The sequence below is a fragment of the Terrapene carolina genome, unplaced genomic scaffold, assembly GCF_002925995.2.
Source record: "Terrapene carolina triunguis isolate 2854851 unplaced genomic scaffold, T_m_triunguis-2.0 Scaffold583, whole genome shotgun sequence".
Taxonomy (NCBI): Eukaryota; Metazoa; Chordata; order Testudines; family Emydidae; genus Terrapene; species Terrapene triunguis.
In genome coordinates, this window is record NW_020664934.1 from 1224041 (window position 1) to 1250121 (window position 26081).

A 26081-nucleotide genomic window follows, 5' to 3' on the forward strand; every position below is an offset into this window, starting at 1 on the left:
TAAGGCTGAAGAATAGCTTCCATTGTAACTCCCTGTTTTCAGGTGCCCATAACTTTCAGAGATTTTTTTCCTTTCAGGCAAAAATTTTCTGGGGTTGGTCTTAGTCCAATGATGATATTTTAAGGCTGGGGAAATTACATTTAAATGCATCTATCATACAAAAGGGTACAAAAAAGCATATACAGTTTCCTGTTGGCCAAATAAACTTTGAGATCTGTTGCTTTTGACAAGAGAATTACAGAGGGTGCTCCAGTGAGCTGCAAGGGACCAGCTATGCTGAAGGATCTGAGGTCCTCATTAAACAAGAACATGGCTGGAACCACCAGAATCTAGAGCTGGAATAAATTCGCAGCAGCCTATTTGTTGCAATATTTGTAACGTGGGTCTGAGGCTGTTTTGAAAGATTTGAAACATTTATAAAACTAAACATTGATTTGCATGCAATGGTTAATGTGGAAATGAATAAAACTGCTCCTTTAGGATGAAAAGGCAAGGGATTTGTAGCTCTTCTATGTCTGGCTGTTCAATACAGTGATCTGCAGTCCCCCAGGGTGCCTGTAATTGACGTCTGTCTGGTCCGAGCACTGCAAAGTGCCCTGAGCTCTCCTTCCAGTGCCAATGAGTAGCTTGTGGCTGTTGAAAGTATAGGATGTTGTGTATTTACCGCCACCACTCAATGCTTATGGCTGAGAGCTTCAAAGCAGCCCTTGGGGATTTAGAGGTACATTTCCCATTGAAATTAATGGGAGTAGTGCATCTGCCCCCCCCCCCCATATGTCAATATAGCACAAGGCAGCAAGGGGGTCCCCAAAGGTGGAATAAAATGAGTCACAGGCCCAAATTCCTTGTCAGTCTACTGAACATTAGGAGGACTTGCCTGAGGCCCCTTTCCATGGTCTGGGTTAGTGAGGAACCCCTGGATGCTTCCTTTATGTGATGGCATGATAAGGGTCAGCTCTTTTGCGTTGGTACTGGCAACATTTTTGCACAGGGAAGATACTAACAAGGGGCAAAATTACAGCTATAAACTAATGAGCTTCCTTCTTTCCCGTCTGCAAACCCCTGCTTGTGCCACTGTGGCACAGTGTTCAGCTGAGTGCTGGGGACCTGCACAATCTGTCGCTCTGCAGCTCATCCAGCAAGCCGTGCTCCAAGCATTAGGGGAATTGGACCCTCTTCCCATGCCTGTCCCTTGAAGCACAAAGCACTTTGGCCCAGATCCTGAGAGATATTTAGGCACTTAACTATCATTCAAATCAATGGTAATTAGATGCCTAAATATCTCTGAGGATCTGGGCCTCTGCCATGGTCCAAAGTCTCTCTTGAACCAAGAGAAATAGCCCTAGTTACTGTCTTGATGAAGTGAGTGTCTCCTTCTGCATTCTGAAATGCTGCCATTCCTAAATGAGGCATCTTCTCTGCTCCTGCCACCTGCTCCCCTGACCTGTCCGCCAGAGACACGGCCGCTGCCAGCTCTAGTTCTTGAGTGCAGCCCTCAGATCCAGGCATCGCAGGATCATGGTGAAATGAACTGCCTGAAAACCAGCAAAGGAGCCAGTGAAAGCTCAAGGACATGAAGAGCAATGGCCAGAAAGCCCTGAAGAGCGGAGGGTATCAGGACGGAAGCTAGCCAAGCTGCCTGGGGAGTGCTAGCCCAATGGGAATTGACATGCTGGTGAGGGTCTACTGTTCTTTCTGGGTTGGTTTCAACTTGTTTGCTGTGTTGATTTTACCATTTGGGTTGACAGCAGTTTTTCCTGCAATGTCACCTGCCTTGCCTCAAAGTCACCTGAAAATGACCACCAGACTTGTCAAACTGGCTTGCAGCCTTTCCTCTCCCACAGGAGCAAATCTCCAGGACTCCCTCCTCCAATGGATCTCTCCCGCCACAAGCAGCAGCTGCCCTCTCCAACCCCAGCTGCCCCTTTTTCTGGCCCGTTAGAAATTCTAGGCTGCTCCATATGCCAAAGTTTAAGGCGACTTAGCTTATTGACTCACTTGGTAACCCAATGGAGTGGAGAGATCAATTTAATCAGTCAGCTGTCTCTGGTTTTAAGATCCTCTCAGTCTCTCTGCCACTAAGTGCTCTGATTCCAGAGTGTGGGGACGGTGACCATGTTTGGGGTTAATGCAGGGTGGTATGGGGGTGCTGATGTCAGATCACATGCTGAACAGGAACACAGAGACTGGGGTTTATATAAAGTATATCCACACACGCTCACTCAGGTCACCTGAAAGCACATGGAAATACCAGAACCCTGACAGAAATCACAATGATTTAAAAATACTTGCTGTTGAGAAAGTGCCCTCCAGCCTGGAGCACTTCAGCCACCAATGAAACTGCAGCCACCTCTGTGGTGGTGGGGGGGGAGAACACAGTAACAGCAGCTCTGTGTAACTCTTAGGAGGTGAAGGCAAGAACAGCCCAATTAAGTATCATGGGCATTTAGCTGGGCAGACTGTAATTACTAGAGTGGCTCAATTTTCAAACAATTTTTTCTCATTGCGAATTGGGCTTTTTTCAAAATGGAAATGTTTGCAAAGTGTGTGTGTCTCTGTGCGTGTAAAGCAAAATACCAAAAGTGAAACAAAACTAGGATTTTTATTTTCAATTTTTTCCCTACTCTCCCCACCCCTTTTTTTTAGTGGCAGAATGGAAAAGGGGACAAAGGGGCAAAAAAAAAGAAAAGGAAAGAAAGGAGGAGAAAACCTGACCCCTTCCCTCATGAAAATTCCCCATAAAAATTTTCATGACATCATTGGAATAAATGCCAGATTGTTCCTTTGTGGAAGCTCTAGGGTGAAAGCCCGTCTGAACTGGTCGACTATGTCAGTGAAGGCTCTTCACCATATTCTGAGCAGCTCTCGTAAGCCCTATGCTGGAATCTGGCCCCAGTGCATGAGGGCTCTCAGTTCTGATGCTAGCACGGAGAGCGATGGGCCTATAGACCACCCGAGTGGGCAGAATTGTGGGTTTATGGCTAGTCTGCCAAACGGCAGTGCCAGCAGCACCATGCTGGAGCATTGTTTCAGTATTGCAAGAGAGGGACCAGTACGTCCTAAGGAGTCTCCAGCACCACTTCTTGCAACACTTGGGGTTTCCTTAGAGGTCTCTGAACTGTGTCCCTGAGTTTGGTGAATCACACGAACGGACTACCAAGGGAAGCAGTGGCTTTGCTATCTCTGGAAGCCTTCAGATCAAGACTGGTCTTTCTGGTAGACAGGCTTAAGCCAAGCACAAATCAATGGGCTCAAGCCAGGAGGAACTGGATGACATTTTCTGGCCTGTGATATATAGGAGATTAGACAGATGATCTAGCAGGCCTCTCTGGCCTTAGACTCTATGAATTTATGTGGTACAGTGTTCCTGTAGCTAGGTACGCAGCCAGCATTGTTCAGACCCAGTAGTGATCAAGGGTTCCCTTTCACTTCTAATTCATCTCCTAACTTAGGTGACATGTGCAGTGAGCTTGCTGGCATCTGTTCATAGCACAACCCCAGCAGAGCTGATCTTTCCTGTTCAGAAGAGGACCGGAGCAACATGGGGTGCTGCAGATAGCAATTAAGGACAAGTTGGCAGAGTTGAGTGGTGGATGACAGCCAACAGTGCCTGGTTTTGGCCCATGTTGACTCTAGCCAAGGCTGCCATTCCTGTGCTTGCCTTTACAAACACCAACATGACCAGACACAGCTCTCACTGTGAAGGAGCTGCTGGAAAGGAGAGGGGAGAAGCTACAGCAGCCCATTTCTTTGTATGCTACAATTTCAAAAAAGGAACATTTTCTTAACCCCATTTCTACTAAGAATATAACATCCCCTAAGCAGCTCTATTCTATATACACCACTGTGTTGTTACACTATAGACATGCAGGGTGAAATTCACCCCTGGGCAGAGGGCAGCGCAATTCCTAGGCACCCTCTTGGCTTAAACAGGGCTTAAATGGTGCCTTGGACTTCTGCTGGCTGGCTGTCCAGGGTGAATTTCACCCCCAGTAATTGTGTCCCAGCAGCAAAGAGGGGAAGGCTATGGGCCTGTGATGCAGCTGCTTTGGTTTCACCTTAGCTTCTTAATGTATCAGCTTGGAGGATCAGAATTGACCTCCACCAGTGATGTCCCTTGTCAGTTTAAACGTGACGTCACCCACAGCACCATCCCCCCCATCTGGTGGTCTGGAGACAGATAGCACTGGGTCACTCAGCTTCTCCAGCAGGATTTAAAACCCAAAAGGTCCTTTGAGGAAAACAAAAAAGATGATTATAAAGGAACAGATGAGAAGTGAGGTTCCAAGGCCCCCGGCAGTGACTGGTTCAATGGTAAGTGAAGTGCTGCTGCTTTTTCCAATGGATCTGTGAAAGGAAAGCAAGTGACTCAGAGCCAGCCAGGAAATGACTGTGAGTGGGATGGATGGCTCCTTTCAGCTCTTGCGTTGAGCTCTCCAATTGATTTATGGTTCTTTAGGAAGAGCTGTACTTATTACTCAGGTGGGAGCTGCTTCGGTCCAGCCCCAATTCCTGCCCGTTGGCTTTCCACTTCCCAACAGACCCCTTATCATCCGTTGGTGCGCTGCTCAAGGCTGGTCTCTGGCACCAGCAGCACAGACAGGACTGGAAAGAGATACAGAGAAAGAGGTTAGGAGCTGGGACTATGGTGAAATATCCCCTATTACTGTTGAAAGGAAGGGTGGTCTTGTGGGTAAGTGATTGGCAGGGTCTTGGCCTGGGAGAATATATACATATATTATCTGGAAATAAATTATCTGGAAACAGATTTCAATTTATCATACTTTGAAATTGTTTGGTGACCCTGTGGTCTTAGGGGCCATGCCCTTAATGCTGAGCTTCACAGACAGAGTCTGGTCGGGGCATTGTGATGCTCTTGTTGTTAAGTACAGCCATTTGGAACAAAGTACAGCATAAAGCAGAGCTCTTGCAGGCACTGTAAGCACTGAAGACCACAGCACCCTTTGTGTGAAGGGATCTCAGCCCATGCATTGTCTGGGAGCCATTTGCTTTGACTGCTGGGCCAGGGGAAGACAAAGTTTAAACTTTACTCCTGGGGGGAATTCTGCATCACTGCACATGCGCAGAATTCATGTCCCCCGCAGATTTCTTTGCTTCCCTGCAGAAAAATGACTTCTGACGGGGAAGTAAAGGGAAGCCCACAAGAGCGGTCATGCGTCCCTCCCCTGCAGTGCAGGCAGGTTGGTTTGGCCGTCCAGAGCAGCTGGTAGAGAAATCACCGCTGGGTTGAGGTGGGGTGGGGGGCTGTGCAGATGTGCATGAGAGAGAGACACTCTGTCCCTCTTGCTCGCTATTGCGGCATGTCCGGTATGGAGAGGCAGGGCTTTGGGGTGTTTCTGAGGAGGTAGGCATGGGGCAGAGCAGAATGTAGCAGCCTGCCTGCTTAGTGAATTGTTCCCATTGTCTTTGTGAATTTCCCCAGGAATATAAAACAGGTGTAAAAGTTTTAAGGCTCCTTTATATTGCCATAGTGGTGTAAAGGACAGTATGGCCTTACAAATGCTTATGGTGCTTTAGTGGTTAGAATTGGTCTAAATTTTTGGACTGAAAAAAATTCCTATCAAAATGTGCTCCATTACCTGTTTGGTGCTGACCTTTTTGGAGATGGTCAATAGCCAATATAAATTGTGAGTTTGATTCCCCAGCCCTCACTTGCTCTTCAGTTGCCTACAATGCAACACTGAGCATATGGCTGCATAGATTTGTTGACTAATAGCTAGAAATAAAGGGTCAAACCTAGCTACGTTACTATTAGACTAGGAAGTTTGGGGATTTCCTCTAATGCACCCCCCACTCCCATTCTCCATCCATTGTATTGTAGTTTAAAAAAAATACCAAAATAATTGAAACTGTCATGATTATATTGCATTACTTTGACAAATAAAATTTACAGACTTTTAAAATATTGTGCGCAGAATTCCCCCAGAAGTAAAACTTGACTGTTTCCCCATGTGCTTTAGGTCACATTTCAATGCTTCCTGCAAGTGCATGGTGCGCTGCTGCTGCTCGTGTTGCAGGGAGCATCAGTTGTTGCTGGCTCCAGATCGAACCCCTCTGCTCCACTTCACAGCCCTGCTGAGAGCAGCATGTGATGGGAGTGAGACCATCAGTAACCAAAATGGAGACCCTTTGAGCCATCATAAAAATAGGTCACTGGGGAGATGCTAGGGAGAATTCGTTTGATTTTGGTCCCTCCTCAAATGGGAATTATCATAGAATAGAATCATAGAATATCAGGGTTGGAAGGGACCTCAGGAGGTCATCTAGTCCAACCCCCTGCTCAAAGTAGGACCAATTCCCAACTAAATCATCCCAGCCAGGGCTCTGTCAAGCCGGGCCTTAAAAACCTCTAAGGAAGGAGATTCCACCACCTCCCTAGGTAACGCATTCCAGTGCTTCACCACCCTCCTAGTGAAATAGTGTTTCCTAAGGATTCATCCTCTAAGGACTACTAGACAGTGCACATGAGTGGGAGTCAGGAGACCTAGATTCTATTCCTGACTCTGCCAGTTGGTGCCATTGGCCAAGTCACTTCCCCGCTCTGTGCCTCAGTTTCTCTTTCTCTGTTTCATTTTTTTCAACTGTAAACTCTGCAGGGCAGGTCCTATCTCTCACTATGTGTATGTACCCTGCCCAGCAAAATTGGTTCCCAGTCTTGCCTGGGACCTCTAGGTTCTTCTGTAATACAATGATAAACACCCCCCAAAGCTCAGCCCACACCCTGCTTCATGCTCCTGCTAGCTGAGACATCTTCAGGAGCCTCCACAGCAGGCACATGGCACATGCAGCAAGTCTGAGCAAGCTGCGTTTGTCTCTCACCTGAAAGCAGTTCTTGAATTTCCGGCTGACGAAGTAGAGAGCTATAGGATTGATGCAGGAATTCAGGGAGGCCATGTTGATACCAAAGTAGTCCATCACCAGGAGGAAACTGGGGGTGGAGAGGAGAGAGAATGATGGTGTACTTGGTGTGGTCTGTCTAGCCCACTGTCCTGCTTCTGTAAAGAAGCAGTGACTGGAACTTCAAAGGAAAGCAAAACAATCCCCTACCACACCTAGTCAATTGTGCAATGCTCTGACATGAGGGAAATATTTGTTTCCTGACCCCTGCAGTGACCAGCTCATGCGTGGAAGCATAACATCTGATTACCTCGATCATCCTGCTTTCCATAAGCTCAAAACATGTGCACTGCTCTTTGATAACAGCAGCTCCCTGCCCACCTACCATAGCCATACTGGGACCTCACTGGAATATCTGCACCCCACACCTTTCTGTGGCTATTAAAAGGATACCTCACCTTGAAATTGAGCAAATAAAAACAAACAAACAAACCAGTGACTGAAGTTCCAGAGACAATTACACAGTCAACAGCAGCCTGGAATCAGAGTCCAGTATTAATATCGCTGCGATCACAAGACTGAAGCACAGTACAGAAGTGGGGGTCTTTTTCTCGTTGTCCTCACCTCAGCAATTCACATCTGTTGGGGTCGGTCTGGTCATAGATGGTCTTCTTCAGGATCCTACTCAGGTGGAGAGGCAGCCAGCAGAGAGCGAAGATCACCACCAGGCAGAACACTGTCTTGGCAACCTCCCGGCGCTAAGACGCACAAGTGAAGAAGTGTGGGTGAGTGCACACTCAGAGTGAGCCTGACCAAGGAGGGGAGCAGAGCACCACTAGCACAACCCTTGTAGAGGACCTTTAAATCCCTAGGCACATCCAGCAGCATTTAGTGCTCACTCAGAATGATCATTGCACAGCACTGATAAGGGCTGGAGACCCCCTTAAATCCTTACATGCCTCCAGCAGCACTGAAATTTACATGACTGCATGATCAGAGGGGCTGTGAGGAGTCAGGTGGCACAGTACAAGCAGTACAATACTGGTGGGGACTAGGGACTCTATGGTCAGCCAGAGTCAGCAATGTTTGCATTAGTGAACACTCAAAGGACCTGACCCAAGCATGCTGAATTCAGTGGAAAGACTCCCATTGACTTTAGTGGGCTTTGGATCAGGCCTGCAGTGAGCTTGAACCAGCAGGGGAGGTGAGGCCTACAAGAGCCTTCACTGCTGAGGCATGAGGTCTCCCTTACTCACCTTCGCATAGCCAAAGACAGAGGAGTTTACATCAGAAGCAAGCCAGGAGGCTAAGCACCAGCCTCTCCTAGTGCAGTGAGTCTGCTGTGCTGCCTCATTGGGCAGCTATTAGAAGATGTGAACACACAACGAGGCTACCAGAGCCAGCCCTTCTGCCCACTAACATAGTGACATCTCCACTGGCAATGTGCAGCTGCTGCGGTAATACAGGCAGTCCTCAACTTTACCACATTCGACTTACGATGAACAGCACTTACGATGTTTCTGAATTGACCCCGATTCAACTTGTGGCAATTGGTTTTGATTTTACGATGCTTGGTCCCGCAATGAAGTGTATTGCAGTTCCAGTTACAACATTTCGACTTACGACACAATTTTCAGGAACCAATTGTGTCGTAAGTCCGAGGACTGCCTGTACAACATTTCTTTAAACAACAGGCAAAGAGGACTATTTATAACCCAGGTATAATAAATACACAGGGAAGCCTTGGCTTCCCCAAAACAGTCAGATTGGGCCAGACTGGGCTGGAGACCTAACCTAACACCGCATGATTGCTCTTGTACTGGTATTTGTAGCTATTGGCTGGGTGGCCCTGGAATGTAACAGGGAACAGGGGAGCCACTGTGGCATAAGGAGGTGGAGATCAAGACATCTTAGACCAAAGGACTAAGTCCCAGCTCCTCAATGAGCGTTAGGTGCATTAAACCTCATGTGAAGCTCTGGGCTCCCTGCCTCTTCTGTCCAATGGAGATAATAATCCACCCTTTCTGCTCCCCTTGCCTGGTTTGTTTATTTAGACTGTAAACTTTTCAGGGCAGGGACTGGCACTTGGGGGTATGTGCCACACCTAGCACAAAGGGACCCTGATTGCCATTGGCCTTTACCCACTACTGGAATATAATTAAGCATAATGCATTAAAAGTCAAACTGTTTTGCAGCCTTAATGCTAGTGCTTGGAGTTGTACCAGATGCTCTGGCAACACTCACCACTGGGCAGAAGAGGGGCATTTCCCCCAGCTCAGACTGGCAGGGACCCTGAAGGGAGGGGTTCATCTTCCTTTGCAACATGGGGCATGGTTTACCTGCTGGGATCATCTGGGCATGTCTCACCTAGTCAATGCCCTGCCATCACACGGGGTCTTGGGCACTGATGGCACCTTGGTCCCTCCTGTTCCCTTCCCATGGTGCACAACAGTTTAGTCACCTGAGGAAATTCTTTAGTCTAACTAAAGTCAATGGGCTTAGCATAGGGATATCTGGGTGCAATGTGGTGGCCTGTCATACACAGGAGGCCAGACTAGATGAGCTGATGAACTTTCTGGCCTTAAACTCTACAAAACTGAGAGATGAGCTGTACAGAGCTAGAGGCCCCAGGCCTCCACTGGTGTCAATTTCCATAACTCCACTGACTTGTCCTTCTCCATGGACTTCACACCCACTGTGGACTAGGGCCAATATATGGTCTCTTGTGCTGCAGCTCTATCCTCTCTCTGTGGGGTGCCTGGCAGAAGGCTGGATCCCCTCACCCGCTTCATGTGGTCATTGAAGGCAATTCTCATGCCGTTCCTCTTGCTCAGCATCTCGCAGGACATGAGGGTATAGAAGACACCGGTGCATGCCAGAGGCAGGCAGAAATAGAAGCCAAAAAGCCACCAGTCCTTCACATCCCTGTAGAACTACACACAAAACAGAAAGGACATGAATAGGAAACAGGAATAACCTGCCAGGGGCAGAACCAGGCTCCATCTAACCCAGTGTCCTGGCTTTTACAAGGTCCCCTGGCAGATGCTTCAGGGGAAGGTGCAAGAATCCTTGCATTAGGCAGATGTCAGATTATGTTTACATTAGGTCTCCTAATCCAAAATAGTTAGAGAATGGCTTATATCTGTTTAATATGCCTTCCAATAGCACCTCTTTCTTATTCCTGCAGATCATATACAGCACCCAGAGTCAGGAAGCAATCACAACTCAAAATGTCATGCAGAGCTCTATCCTGTCCTGGAAGGGGATACATTTTGATGCTTCATTGGGGATTTTTTCTATCCCCAGATACTATGATATCAGCTCTGTAAAGCCGTAGTAAAAAGTAAATGGAGGGTCAGCTCAGTTCTACACTTCTTGTCTCTGCAGGTAAACATCCATAATGTTAGTCATGATAAAGCAGTGCAAAAGTTTTTGGTGCACTGACCATTCTGAAATGGCCAAAACAATGCATTTTGGGGGGAACAAAATGTTTCTATTTGATTTTGAGGTTTTCTTAACATTTAATTTTTTAAAAATAAAATTGAAGGACATTTTGAAATGAAGTAATTATGAAGAGAAAATCAAAACATTTTGAAAATAACCAAACAAAATGTTTTGATTAGGGTTTTATTTGAGGGTTTGTCTGATGGTGCTCAGATCAAGGGTTGGATTCAGATCCTTCTCTAACCCCAGACTCTCAGTCTGGGAGCCTATGTAGAAATCAGGCTGTCTTTTGAGGTTCCTTGTACTCATAGAATCATAGAATATCAGGGTTGGAAGAGACCTCAGGAGGTCATCTAGTCCAACCTCCTGCTCAAAGCAGGACCAACACCAACTAAATAATTCCAGCCAGGGCTTTGTCAAGCTGGGCCTTAAAAACCTCTAAGGATGGAGATTCCACCACCTACCTAGGTAACCCATTCCAGTGCTTCACCACTCTCCTAGTGAAATAGTGTTTCCTAATATCCAACCTAGATCTCTCCCACTGCAACTTGAGACCATTGCTTCTTGTTCTGTCATCTGCCACCACTGAGAACAGCCGAGCTCCATCCTCTTTGGAACCCCCCTTCAGGTAGTTGAAGGCTGCTATCAAATCCCCCCTCACTCTTCTCTTCTGCAGACTAAATAACCCCAGTTCCCTCAGCCTCTCCTCGTTAAGTCATGTGCCCCAGCCCCCTAATCATTTTCATTGCCCTCTGCTGGACTCTCTCCAATTTGTCCACATCCCTTCTGTAGTGGGGGGGCCAAAACTGGACGCAATACTCCAGGTGTGGCCTCACCCGTGCTGAATAGAGAGGAATAATCATTTCCCTCGATCTGCTGGCAATGCTCCTACTAATAGAGCCCAATATGCTGTTAGCCTTCTTGGCAACAAGGGCACACTGATGACTCATATCCAGCTTCTCGTCCACTGCAATCTCCAGGTCCTTTTCTGCAGAACTGCTGCTTAGCCAGTCGGTCCCCAGCCTGTAGCAGTGAATGGGATTCTTCCTTCCGAAGTGCAGGACTCTGCACTTGTCCTTGTTGAACCTCATCAGATTTCTTTTGGCCCAATCCTCCAATTTTTCTAGGTCACTCTGGACCCTATCCCTACCCTCCAGCGTATCTACCTCTGCCCCCAGCTTAGTGTCATCCGTGAACTTGCTGAGAGTGCAATTTCTCCCATCATCCAGTGAAACAGTGATTTCTCCTGGGTTTGAAATGCTATAAGAGCAACATCCCTAATGATTTGGGGATCCTTTTGCTTCTGGATGAAACCAGATGAGTGGAGAGCGCAGACGAATGTAAACATCTTAAGGCAAACTAAAAGTGAAGGGAACTGGACTGGACTATGCCCCATGCATTCAGTATAGGGCCTGTGACCCTCACCAGGACTCAGAGCTGGGCAAAATTCAGTGACACTGAAACATTTTGCAAATTTGTGCGGATTTCACCAAATTGTTTCTGTCAAAAAACCCACAGACAAACCCTCAAATAAAACCCTAATCAAAACATTTTGTTTGGTTATTTTCAAAATGTTTTGATTTTCTCTTCATAATTACTTCATTTCAAAATGCCCAGTCAGAGCTACCTCTGCCCACTATGTGCATAAAGCCTGCTGAAATCAGACACATCTTCAAGTACATCAATACCATCGCAGGGGAGATGGAAGATGTGGTTCTAGATCGAGATCCCACCTGGCTTCTGGCTCCACAATGGGCTGAACCAAAGCTCCATATCCAACCTCCACCCTGCAATTTGCAGCTTGGATACACATGTGATCCCACTCCCTTTGGAGCTTTGCCCAGTACTGTTATCACCTCGCTGGCACTGAGGGGCTGTGCACCATCCATTCCCATCTGCATGCTGGGAGTGAGCACCAGAAGGGGAGTGCCTCCTCCTCCTCCTCACTAAAACAGGGGTGGAGTACGCACCAGGGTGAATCTGGAGTTCTGTTCGGAGGACAGCATGCAGACCCAGAGCATCTGCTCACGATAGTTCAGCTCCACCATGTCGAAGGCAATGGCTTCAGGGACGGCCAGGATGATAGCCACAGCCCAGATCAGCATCACCTCGACTGCCTTCCACATGGGGATCCCTATGCCCTGGATCCGGCTCCAGGAGGCCACCGCCCTGTACCTGCCGGACACAACAGGATGTTACTGCCTTCATTTCACACGCTGCAATTCACTGTGACAGGGTGAGAGCCCCATCCCCTGCTGGAAAGAGCTAAGGCAAGCCTTGGTCTCAGGAAGCCACCCCCTCTGGACCGGTGCTGGGTTTGGTCTGAAAGAGGGGGAAATCCAGTTGGGGCCTGGAAAGAATGCAAACAATCAGCTCCTTCCAGATGTTCAGCTAGGGCCTGGCTGGCAAGAATGGGTTGCTGGCAGGAAGGACTGAGCCAAGAAGACAGTGGCTGAATCTGAACTATGTGTCTGAGAGGTGTAGAGTCACTGTGCATGCCTGGTCATTACTTACAGGAGCAAGACCTGGAGGTGCAGCCTGGCTGGTGAAAGAGTTTGTTGTCTTGTACCTTTTGAGCTTTATTTTGCAGCAGGTGCTTTGGGCTCAGTTGACTGGAGGGCAAGGCTGCTATTACAGCTGGGTAGGTCACAGGGCACTGGGGGGAAGCTGAGGCAGAACACACACAGGACCATGCTGTGCTGTAAGGTGGCAAGTGCAGGCCATGCGCGGTCATGCTCACACACGGAAGGGTCCAGGGAGCAGAGTCGCAAGAAAAGCAACTGCTGGAGGGCTGAGAAGCCCCAACCCTGCCTTAGACTTAGAGCATCTTCCATCTCCCCTGCATATCAGTTACCCCACTGCGCTGGGCATCAGTGGGCGTCAGAGGGTCTGAATGAGTCTCACAGCATGTTAAGCATCTTCTCTGAATTTGGCTCAAGGGGAAGCAGGGACCACGTGGGACCAGTGGGCTGCACTGTGGCTATGTGAGGGGGTATGCCCCCCCCCCAGTAATGAAAGAGTTAACTGGAAACCGAGAGCAAATAGCGTCCCTGGTGGCACCAGGAGGGTGGGAGGTGAAGTCCAGCTGGGGGCAGAGATGGGTGGTGGGCATCCAGGGGGAAGCCAGGTCTGTAGGGAGAGGGGTGAACAGCCCTGCAGTCCGTCTCTGCATGCTGGAGAGCGGAGGAGGGGCCTAGAGAGAGGCAGGTGCACAGGCAGCCCAGGGAGGGGCTGTGGGAAGGGCCAAGGTAGGAAGAAGTCCAGGGAGGCAGCGTGGAGTCTGAGGGAGCAGAGCTCAGCTGCTCACCACAGGGTGCCTGGCCTGGAACCTGGAGCAGAGGGCAGGCCTGAGTTCCCCTGCCCTCCAGGACCAGTGGGGCAGGAACCCCCTGCCACAAGGGGGAGAAGGACAATTGAGTTTGGAGCCAGGGAGAAAGCACTAGGTGTCGCTCTGCCTGAGAGCCCGAGGACAGCCCTGCAGAGCCCAGGTCAGGGCGAAGTGTTTGTTGATTGGAGTTTAGTTTATTGGATTCTTTTTTTACCCCCAAGTGGGGGGGGGAGGGAAGGGGCACTAAATGTGACCTGGCTGGCCAACCATGGCAGGGCCGGAGCAGCTTTCTGCAGGGGGAGCTAGAGGAGAGCCAGCCATGCCATCCCCAGACATGAGGGAGCACACCAGCAGTGAGTCCACTCTTCAATCGGCTGCCTCGAGGACAGCAAAGGGCTGCGCTGTGATTAAATTGACCTGGTTGCAGAACATGGTGGTGACAACAGGTTCATTACCTGTCTATGCTGAGTGCACAGAGGCTGAGGACAGTGATGCCCACAGATGCCTTCTGAATGAATGGAACCAGCTTGCACACCTGGACGCCGAATGGCCAGTCTTCTGCCAATAGCTGAGAAAGAGGACGAAGACGCACATGATTAACAGGCCCTGTCAGGGTTTTTGGATCAGGTTGTTCCCTTCATGGAAAGGGGAGGACGCTATGAAACACTTGGATGTTACCTCCGCTGGGATTCGGGGTGACCTTTCTTGGGCTGTGTGAGCATGGAGTTGTAAAATGGTTTGTCACACTGGGAATGAGTCCTCTCCCACAAGCACACTTTTAGGAGGAGGGTTTATTGTGCTGAGGGGTGGTCCAGAAGCCAATATGTGAACCCAAACACTGGCATTTTTTGAGAGGTACAGAATTTAACTTTGACCCCTATGGGCCTGAAGCCCCCCTGGCAGTTGGGTTCTGGGCTGGGCTCACATTTGCCAGGGGCTCATCTTTAGCTGCTGCTGAAATCTCACAAGAACAGCTGCTGAATTTCAGTGCCATCAGATTCCAGCCCAGCCCGGATCAGCCTTGTATCCAAACTTGAAGTAACTGTTCATCTAAATGTAGATCTCAACACCAACTCCTCTGTGCAGCACTAGCTGCTTTGGCCAGTAGTTTATTGCATGAGACTGAGGCCCAGATCCTCAGAGGCATTTAGGTCCCTGACTCCCACTGGAATCAATGGGAGTTTAGGTGTCTAAATACTTTTGAGGATCAAGGCCTAAAAGCATAAAAATGGCCAACTTGCGGAGGGCTCTAATTGACAGAGCACCCTTCAGCGTTTCTGAAGTCACTGAACAGACTCAGACAAGGAACAGCAAGGAAATATTTAGGATCAGATCCTAATTAAACTTGACTGAGATCAGGATTTGGTCATTAGAGAATAAACTAACCGGTTTATAGTCTTGTATTCTGTTCCACTTTACCCACTTGACTTCAATGGAAACCCTTACTTGAGTAAGGCAACCTGGGTTGGCCCTAGGTAGCCACCCATAAAGGTTTAAAAATAATAAGTTGTTCTACGATTAGAGAGGATTCATTTTACTCAAACATACTGGCTCAAATTCATCCCATTGAACCCAATGACATTATACCAGGGCTTAATTTGCCCCATTGAGTTTACTAAGAACACCGTCTCTAATTGGGCAGGATAGCGTACTCATGCTAAGTTGTTAAGTTAATTTATAATTTAACATCACCATTTGAAATCCAGCTATGGGGCTTGTTGACTCAGGATTATACTGAAACAATTGTATTGCTGTACATTAGGATAATTCAATTATACACACATGTGCAAAAAAGGAACAATGCAACATTACATTAAGACACTACAGAGTTAGGTTGACGTAAGGCAGCTTATGTTGACATAACTATGTCAGTGTCCACACTACAACCTTGCTCCCGCGGATATAAGTGCTTAGGGGTTGAGGTAGGCTTGAGAGCCTGAGCTCCAGCCTGAACCGAAACATCTCTGCAGTTGTTTTTAATGTGCCAGCCCAATCTCCACCAGCAAACATCTATGGTGTCAGGCTAGGAGGCTCGCTCGGAGGGCTTGTAACACTAGTGCTTATGTCGGTATAACTGATCATGCTCAGGGGTTTGACAAAGCAATCCCCCTGAGCAATGTAAATTATTCTGATCTAAGCACTGGTGTGGACAGTGCTATGTCAGCGGGAGAAAGCTTCTCCCACTGGCATAGCTACTGCCTTTTGCACAGGTGGATTTATTTTGCCAATGGGAGAGCTCTCTCCCATCGGCATAGAGCATCTGCACTAGCAGCACGACAGCTGTGCCACTGTAGCGATTCTAGTGTAGACTAGCCCTCAGATGCAGCATAGACATACCCTTAGGGCCTGATCCATTGTCTTCAATGGGCTTTGGAGCAGCCACTTAATCTATCAGTTCCCCACCTATAAAAAGGGTATTGTGAAGGTTGACATGCATTATGATTATGTGATGCTTGGATACTATGGAGATGAAGGCGAGATACGCACCTAGAGAGATGTCAGTGGAGTTAATAATCTGGTAGGAGAGTCCATATTATAAACTGACACCTGTGCTCCTCAGGCATATTGGAACATAAAGCTCATCTGTGCAAGAGTCAGAGTTTTCCTGGGGGCCAGTCCAAGCCTATGCAATGAGCTCCCCCAGGAACTAAGAGCCATCCCCAAACCTCCCCTCCCCCTTTTGTTGCAAGTGCCAGGTGCACTCTGACCTGCTGTCTAATACGAATGCAGAGCAGCATGGACATTTTAAAATGCAAAACCAAAACCATATCAACACAAACCACTTCACAGCACACACAATGACAGCAGGAGAGAAAGGAGTTTGTTAGGCTGCTTAATGGGCTCCTGGAAGTGCTCAGCTATTGCAGTGATGAGGGTGGTATAAGAATCTGAATAGAACAGAATGGAAGGCATGATGCTCAGCAAACTGGGATAACTTTATCTAGTATTAAGTATCAGAGGGGTAGCCATGTTAGTCTGAATCTGTAAAAAGCAACAGAGGGTCCTGTGGCACCTTTAAGACTAACAGATGTATTGGAGCATAAGCTTTCGTGGATAAGAACCTCACTTCCCTTGCATCTGAAGAAGTGAGGTTCTTACCCACGAAAGCTTATGCTCCCAATACTTCTGTTAGTCTTAAAGGTGCCACAGGACCCTCTGTTGCTTTATCTAGTATTGTAACACCTGTTATTTCCCTTTGTCTCCCATTGGGGCCTTGTGTGCTGCTCCTTTCCCCCTACCCCTCTGGCAGTCCCTGTAGCACTGTGGACTCACCCCTGCGGCGCCTCCTGCCGGTTGTCTCAGGAATTAGCTCTCCCAGCCTTAGAGCACCCTCTGCAGGCCACTACCACTTCTGGCCCCCATGTCCCTCCCAGGACCCTGGTGCCCCTTTAACTGGGTGCTGCCCCCTAGCAGTACCCCCACAGCTCTGGGTCTCCCCCTCCCAGAGGAACCCCCACCCACTATCCCCACTTCACCTCAGTCTTGGCTACTGTCCAGTCTCCATCTAGCCCCCATTCACTGGGGCAGACTGCAGTATAGGCCACTCATCACAGGCAAAGGGGTTCAGACCTGCTGCCTCTGCCTACCCATGGACTGCCCCCTGCCTTACCAGGCCTGCAGCCTAGGGCTTTCCTAGGCTAGAGCTCCCCAGTTCCACTCCAGATACCTGGATAACCTCCCTACAGCCAGGCCCTTCTCTCTCTGCATTCAGAGAGAAAGAGAGTGCTGAGTTCCTGGCTCACAGCCTCTTATACAGGCCAGCTGTGGCCTGGTTGGGGTGTGGCCCAGCTGCGGCCGCTTCCCCAGTCAGCCCAGCTTTTATCCCTGCAGCCCTCTTTCAGGGCTGATTTCAAGCCCTTCAGGGCTGGAGCGGGTGTCCACCCTGCTACAGTCCCTTTTCTGGAAGCCTAGCTACTGTGATGGGGCATGGTCAGATGGCTATAGGAAAGTAGTGAGAAACAGGTATGTTAGCCCCAGGCTAAAGAAATCCCTGTTACCATGGTAACCAAATGGCAGTTAGTCCAGGTTAATCAAGACACCTGGGGCCAATTAAGATCCTTCCAGAAAGCAGTGGAGACAGCTAAGTTGATTGGGACACCTGAAGCCAATCAGGGGCTGGCTGAAACTAGTTAAAAGCCTCCCAGTTAGTCAGGGAGGTGTGCATGTCAGGAGCTGTGGGAGGAAGTTGTGCTGTTGGAGAGACTGAGAAGTACACACCATATTAGGCACAAGGAAGGAGACCCTGAGGTAAGGGTGAAATGAAGCTTGAGGAAGTGGGGGCTGCTGTAGGAAAGTAGCCCAGGGAATTGTCCATGTCCTGTTTCTAAAAGGTCAGCTACTATAGCTGATACTATTAGGGTCCCTGGGCTGGAGCCTGGAGTAGAGGGTGGGCCCAGGCTTCCCCCTTTGCCCCCCTGATTAATCACTGAGACTGAGAGACAACAGAGACTGTGCAAGGGAGGATAGCTTCTCCTCACCTCCCTCCCTGGCTTATGATGAAAATGGCTCAGTAGGCTGTGACCCCTGCCTCTAGAGAGAGAGAAGGGCTATGTGGAGGGTCACAGTTAATCTCTGAGGCTAGCAAAATCTGCCAGGAAATGTGGGACCCACGGAGACAAGGACAGAGCTTTGTCACAACTGGTGTTGGGGTGGGATCATTGTTCACAGCGTGGCGGAAGAAAGAGGTTTTAAAAAAAAATGCACTGGGGATTTGGATTTTTTTTGTTTTGGTTTGTTTGTTTGCTTTTACCACAATTGAGGAGGTGGTAAGAGCTCTGGTACAAGCCATGGCAGCCCTGCAGGAGGCCACCCGGGCTCAGGCAATGGTACAACAGGAGTCTATGCGGCTACAGCAGGAAACCAATCAATTATTGATGGGCCAGGCAACCCAAGATCGTGCCCTCTTGCGAGAGGTAGTGGACCAGCTGAAGATCCTCACCACCCAGGCCGGGGGTCCGACGGGATGCGAACCCTGAGGGCCACTGGTTGTCTGCCAAAGATGACATCAGAAGATGCCGTAGAGGCATATCTCCTCTCATTTGAGAGGACTGCTCAGCGTGAGGCGTGGCCCCAGGAGCAGTGATCCAGCATTCTCGCCCCTTTTTTGTGCGGAGAGGCCCAGAAGACCTACTTTGACCTGCCTGCCACGGACGCCATTGACTATCTCCGGCTAAAGGCAGAGATCCTAGCACGGTCAGGGGTGATGGCAGCGGTACGGGCCCAGAGGTTCCATGAGTGGAAATACCAGGAGAACAAACCCCCGAGGTCCCAGCTATTCGACCTCATGCGGAAGTGGTTACAGCCCGAGGCGTGCAGCCTGGACAAGATTTTGGAGACCCTAGTCATGGATCATTTCATGCGTGGACTGCCACCAGATCTCTGCAAATGGGTAGGCCAGAATGATCCGTTCACCTATGATGAGATGATCACGCTGGTATAAAGATGGATGACAGCTAGGGAATTGACCCCGACTACCCAAGGAAAGCCCTTTTCAGAGCAAGCACCCGAACCCAACCCTGGAAGGGAGTCCTAGGTGGAAGAAGGGGGGGGGTGAAAACCAGCAGGGACCCCAGAAGGAAGGGATTGGCCTGAGTGGGGGGAACCCTGGGACAAACCACCCTAACTCCCATGATAGGGGAGTGATTAGAAGCAATTATAGATGTTATGCATGTGGGGAATGGGGACACATAGCAGCACAGTGTCCCAGCACCGAGAAGCCTATGCAATGTAACTTGGGGGGATTGGGAGGTCCTGTGCTCCCTTATCCACCTTGCATGCGTCGCATTAGCCCCGCATAACTACACCAAGCCGGTGAAGATAAACGGAGCAGAGATTACAGTGCTTGTGGACTCTGGGAGTGCTATCACCCTTGTATCGGGTATGCTGGTAAAAAGTAGCCAGCTGCTACAAGCCAAACACATAGCAGTGACGTGTGTGCAGGGGGCCGTGAGCCATTACCCCACCATCCTGGTGGAAATAAAAGTTCAGAGGAACCCCATTGAGGTGACAGTAGGCGTAGTTCCTAAACTCCCATATCCTGTAGTTATTGGGAGGGACTATCCAGGGTTTGATAATTTACTTCCCCGGAGAGGCTGAAGGGAGGTGGGGACCCTGAGGGCAGTGACTCATCGTCGGGGGAATGTCAACCCCCGATGTTCGCTGAGATTTCTCAGGATCTGTTCTCAGCCCCCCGAAGGACCTGGAAGACCAAAAAAGTGAGGAAGGCCGCAAAAGCCTTGGGAACCCGGATCCTGACCCAGGGCCAGAAGACCGCCCTAGTAGGCAGATGGACACGAACAGCCAACAGAGAAACTACCACCACAGAAGGTGAGCCAGAGGCTGGCCCCAGCCGTGACGGTGGTGAGCCATTTGAAAAAGCAGAAGCGGGCCCCTGGGAGCTCAGGCAGGTTAGTCCTGGGAAAGAGACTTTTGGGCGGGAGCAGGTGGAGGACCCCAGATATGATAACGCCAGGAAAGAGGTGGCCAAGATAGACGGGATACCCGTGGATGGGAAGGTCCGGGGTCCAGGACCTTACTTTATAGTGAGTATATCTCCTGTACTGGGTGGTGCAAATGCAGGAGCAAGAGATACAGCAACTTCTGGTGCCATGAAAACATCAAAAAGCCCTATTGAGCCTCGCCCACAGTCACCTATTTGGAGGACACCGAGGGGTAGAGAAAACCCAGGCACGGATCCTGCGGAGGTTCTTCTGGCCAGGAGTACACGAAGATGTCCGGCGATACTGCACTTCTTGTCCGGAGTGTCAGCTACATAGCCCTCGCCTGCACTTGCAGGCCCCTTTGATACCTCTTCCAATAATAGAGGTACCATTTGAACGCATAGCCATGGATCTGGTAGGGCCCCTAGAGAAAACAGCTCGGGGCAACCAACATGTGCTTGTTGTACTGGACTATGCAACCAGGTACCCGGAAGCTGTCCTCCTACCCAACATGGCTTCCAAGACAATAGCTAAGGAGCTAGTACAGATCTTTGTCTGGGTTGGGCTACCCAAGGAGATATTGACGGATCAAGGGACACCTTTCGTGTCCAAGTTAATGAAAGAACTCTGTTCATTGCTCCACGTCTAAGCCCTACGAACCTCTGTATACCACCTGCAAACAGCCTTGTGGAAAGGTTCAGTAGGACCCTAAAGCCATGATCAGGAAAGTGGTGAGCCGGGATGGGAAAGATTGGAATATCCTATTGCTGTACCTCATGTTCGCAATCTGGGAGGTCCCGCAAGCCTCCACGGGTTTCTCTCCGTTCGACCTACTATACGGGCGCCACCCCTGGGGCATATTGGATATAGCCAGAGAAGCCTAGGAAGAGGAGCCAAATCGAACATAGTCGAGCATGTACTGCAGATGAGGGATCGGATAGCCCGAGTTACGCCCATTGTACAGGAACGCTTGGAGAAAGCACAGGAGACCCAACGACCCATTATAACCACTAAGCAAAGCTTCAACGGTTCCAACCAGGGGATCGAGTGATGGTCCTGGTGCCCACAGCAGAAAGTAAACTGTTGGCCCGGTGGCAGGGACCCTATGAAGTGATTGAAGCTGTGGGAGACATGAACTATAAGGTGCGGCAGCTGGGCCGCAGGAAACCAGAGCAAATTTACCACATCAATCTTCTAAAACTTTGGCACGATCGAGAGGCATGCTTAGTCACACAGGAGACCCTTCCCCAGGAGGATAACTTACACAAGCAAGTGAGGATATCACCCAACTTGACGCTGATCCAAAAGATCGAGGCAGCCAACATGATTAATCGCAACCGAGATGTGTTCTCTACAAAACTGGGTGGACGACTGAGACCTAACATCATATTCGCACGATCCCTGGAGCCAAGGTAGCATTGAGACCCTACCAAATCCCAGCAGCCAAAAGAGAAGAAATCAAGGCCGAAGTAAAGAAAATGTTAGAATTAGGGGTTATTGAAGAATCTTATAGTCAATGGTCCAGTCCAATCGTTCTAGTGCCTAAACCTGATGGTACCATGAGATTCTGTAATGACTTTCGCTGACTGAATGAAGTATCCCAATTCGATGCATACCATACCATGCATTGACGAACTGGTTGATCAACTGGGTAGTGCCTGATTCTTGTCTACACTGGATCTGACAAAAGGGTATTGGCAGATTCCCCTGATTGGCAGATTCCCCTGACCAAAGAAGCTGAAGAAAAGACCGTGTTCTCCACCCCGGACAGACTATTCCAGTACACTGTCCTCCCTTTCGGGTTACATGGGGCCCCAGCCACATTCCAGCGCCTCATGGATAAACTGCTGCGCCCCCATACTAGTTATGCTGCCGCGTACCTAGATGTTATAATCCATATGCCAGACTGGGGAACCCACTTGGAGAAAGTTGAGGCAGTACTGAGCACCTTAAGACTGGCTGGCCTCCCCGCTAATCCCACTAAATGCACCATAGGGCTAGCCGAGGCTAGGTACCTGGGGTATATTGTAGGAAGGGGCATAGTGAAGCCCCAAACGAATAAGCTAGAGGCGATTCAAAACTGGCCCCAGCCGACCCGAAAGAAGCAGGTCCACGCATTCCTAGGCCTGGTAGGCTATTACCAATGTTTTATTCCCCATTTTGCCACTAGGGCAAGTCCCCTAAGAGACCTGGTAAAGGCCCGCAGTCCAGACATGGTGAAGTGGACCGACGCAGCAGAGGGGGCGTTCACAGACCTTTGGATGGCCCTTTGTAATGACCCCGAACTCATAGCCCTGGACTTTAACAAGGAATTTATTTTACAAACAGACGCTTCCGAGGTGGGGTTGGGGGCAGTTCTGTTGCAAATGGTGGGAGAAGAGGAACACCTGATCCTCTACCTAAGCAGAAAGCTGCTCCCAAGAGAACAGAAATACGCAGTAGTCGAGAGAGAATGCCTTGCTGTCAAATGGGCCATGGAGACACTACGTTATTACCTCTTAGGCCGGCGATTTACTCTTGTGATGGACCATGCACCCCTTCAGTGGATGCAGCGGAATAAGGAAAAGAACGCAAGGGTCACCAGGTGGTTCTTATCCCTTCAACTGATCCAGTTCCGCATACGGCACAGGGGCTGGATGCCACCACAGCAACGCTGATGGTCTGTCATGAGCACACTGCCTGGCGTCCCAAGTTGCCCAACTCTATGGTGTTGAGCAGAGGAGGGGATATGTGATGGGGCAAGGTCAGATGGCTATAGGAAAGTAGTGAGAAACAGGTATGTTAGCCCCAGGCTAAAGAAATCCCGGTTACCGTGGTAACTAAATGGCAGTTGCTCCAGGTTAATCAAGACACCTGGGGCCAATTAAGATCCTTCCAGAAAGCAGTGGAGACAGCTAGGTTGATTGGGACACCTGAAGCCAATCAGGGGCTGGCTGAAACTAGTTAGTCAGGGAGGTGTGCATGTCAGGAGCTGTGGGAGGAAGTTGTGCTGTTGGAGAGACTGAGAAGTACACACCATATTAGGCACAAGGAAGGAAACCCTGAGGTAAGGGTGAAATGAAGCTTGAGGAAGTGGGGGCTGCTGTAGGGAAGTAGCCCAGGGAATTGTACACGTCCTGTTTCTAAAAGGTCAGCTACCATAGCTGATACTATTAGGGTCCCTGGGCTGGAGCCTGGAGTAGAGGGTGGGCCCAGGCTTCCCCCTTTGCCCCCCTGATTAGTCACCTGAGACTGAGAGACAACAGAGACTGTGCAAGGGAGGATAGCTTCTCCTCACCTCCCTCGCTGGCTTATGATGAAAATGGCTCAGTAGGCTGTGACGCCTGCCTCTAGAGAGAGAAGGGCTATGTGGAGGGTCACAGTGAGCCTCTGAGGCTAGCGAAATCCACCAGGAAATGCGAGACCCACGGAGACAAGGACAGAGCTTTGTCACACTACCCACAACCCACCTCATCTCATTACCACCTGCCAGCATCCGGCTCAAATCTTTCCTCAAACCATTCTTCCCTCTTGCCACTCTGCCAATCTCCTGTCCATGGGGCCTGATTCAAAGTCACTTACAGCAAGGGAAAGACTCCTATTGAATTCAGTGGGCTTTGGGTCAGGATTATTAACCAAGAGAATACATGCATTCAAAGCTTTCCCTCTGGCTTCCCTCTTCCCCCTCACACCCATGTGCTGATGGGGTATTTCCTCACTGTGCTACCACTATAATTTTAGACCATAAGCTCTTTGGGAAAAGGGTCTTTGGGTTGCATTGCAGAAATAAAATAAAATGCTGCTATATAATTATTTCTACTACTACTAAATTATCACTGTTAGTTGATAATAAATACTCCTCAGAGTGCAAACCCAGTGGCCAGGCTTTCCAATGGGCTGGCCAGCCATTAAAGGGAAGGAAAAAAAATTTATCACTTTGTTTAAAAACTAAAAGAAGAGTCCTGAGTTATGCCCCACAAGCCCTGATCATGACAAAAACATTCCCTTCCCTACTCACCAGGGTTTAAATCGCAGCTGTAGCTGTGTATTAACATAACACATTAGATCTCTGATTTTTCTTTTTGAAAAAGAAAAGAATCGCTATTAAAATCAGTCCTAAATTGGGGTGTGAGGTGTGCATAGAGCTGGATCAGTGCTGCTGCAGGAAATGTAAGGGAACTGCTGTTTGTGGCACAAAACGAGTGTGTTCTTTTCTGGGAGGTTTCCCACCCAAACCCAGATTAAGCCCAGATCAGCCTGGTTTATAACATCTGCCCACATACAAAGCCCCCTCTGGCCTTGCTGCAGAAGAGTGAGTTTGTAGTTGTGCTCACTAAAGCATTGGAAAGAACAGAAGCTGAACTCCAACAGAAGTTTCTTCCTCAACATGAGCACTGCAGTCCCTGAGCTGCACCCCCTTTTTGCTAACCCATTCCCACCACCCACAAAACTCTGCCAGTGTTCCCCATTTGCAGCAGCGCCATTTGTTTGAGTTCTGGAACCCCACCTGGCTTCCTCAGCATATCTCAGTTCGGCGCTGAGACGGCCCCTGCTCTTCTAGCCTTGCCCACAGAGCGGTGCCAGTGCAGAACAATGCCAGGCTTCCCTAACCCACAGAACTCTCCTAATGCAGTGCAATCATCATCAGCCCATCTTATTCCACTTCTGGATGCCCGCTACTCAAGAGAGTAGCAATGGGAGCCAGATGGGCTAAGAGATCATGGGCCCTCTGAGTGGCACCCTACTTGTCAGGCACCCAGGCGGCCTATATGGCCCTGAATGAAGGACAGGCCTTGGGACTATGATACAGTGAAGGTGGCCGTCCTGGCCAGGGTTGGCCTGTTGGGCAAAAAATATAGACAAAATTTCATGCTGTTAGATGGACTGGGGGTGTGCAGTCCTGAGCCATTGCACAAAAATGGACAGACTGGGCAACCCGTTGGCTATGACTGGACACCTGAAGTGCAGGGGAGATAATAGACATCATAATACTGGAGCAATTTCTCCAGAGCCTCCTTGAAAGCAAACATGTATGGGTCCAGGGGCACCAGCCAAGTATAAAAGGTACCTCAAGAGGCTTCTTTTGTCCATCTCCCCTGCACTGAGGCAGGATTAAATAAACCTAGACCATCCCTGACAGCTATTTGTCAAACCTGCACTTGAAAATCCCCTGTGCTCACAGAAGAGGACATCTTCTCACTCACATTAGAGGTCCTTGCTGTACTGCAGATAAGCGTGCTCTATCACTTGCTCTCCCTTGCAAGCTGTTCGATGTTTAAGTGTGCACAGGTGAGTTCTACCCCAAAGGGTTGGTTGATTCAAACTGTGTGTGTTTACCTACCCTTGAATTTGCTGCCATTCATATTTGCCTCTGAGTTTTTCTGTCTGACACGTCCAGCTCATTATATGGAGGAGATTCAAAAATGACTCCAACCTTGATAGGTATTTTTAAATGAAGAAGGATGCTAAAAATTTTACTCAGCAGGAATAAACTGAGTTATTGGATCCCAGGTTATTCTCTCTCTCCAGGGAGAGAGATGCTGGGACTAGGGCTCCTGGCGTGCTGCCGCACCCCGTCTTGAAGTGGTAATAACAACCCAAATACACCTCTACCTCGATATAACACTGTCCTCGGGAGCCAAAAAATCTTACCGCGTTATATGTGAAACTGCGTTATATCGAACTTGCTTTGATCCACCGGAGTGCGCAGCCCCGCCCCCCCGGAGCGCTGCTTTTCCGCGTTATATCCGAATTCATGTTATATCGGGTCGTGTTATATCGAGGTAGCGGTGTATATGGCTTCCGCCTTCAGTACCCCCACTATAAAAGTTGTTCCAGCACCACTGCAGGGCTTAAGAACACATCCTGCAGTTGCTCAGTGCACAGTTGTATAACATACACACACATTGTGGGGCAGTTCTCTAGGCTGTGTTATACAGGGGGTCAGACTAGATGGTCACAATGGTCCCTGCTGGCCTTGGAATCTATGGAAATAGTGATTTAGAAGAGCATCACATTAATTGAAGGATATA

General features: G+C 49.2%; 1 protein-coding gene across 2 annotated transcripts in view; it reads right to left on the reverse strand.

Moving 5' to 3' along the window:
• Positions 1-3533: 3533 nt before the first annotated feature.
• LOC112112167 (endothelin receptor type B-like) overlaps positions 3534-26081 on the reverse strand; it is a 31255-nt gene continuing 8707 nt past the window's right edge. Inside the window, exons 3-8 of one of the 2 annotated variants that reach the window (XM_024207951.2) lie at positions 14086-14198; positions 12273-12477; positions 9642-9791; positions 7483-7616; positions 6841-6949; positions 3534-4605 (exon numbers count right to left, since the gene is read on the reverse strand). In XM_024207951.2, coding sequence (XP_024063719.1) covers positions 4456-4605; positions 6841-6949; positions 7483-7616; positions 9642-9791; positions 12273-12477; positions 14086-14198 — 861 coding nt within the window. In that variant the 3' untranslated portion in view covers positions 3534-4455. The remainder of the gene's footprint in view (positions 4606-6840; positions 6950-7482; positions 7617-9641; positions 9792-12272; positions 12478-14085; positions 14199-26081) is intronic. The other variant, XM_024207954.2, reaches the window with a different exon arrangement.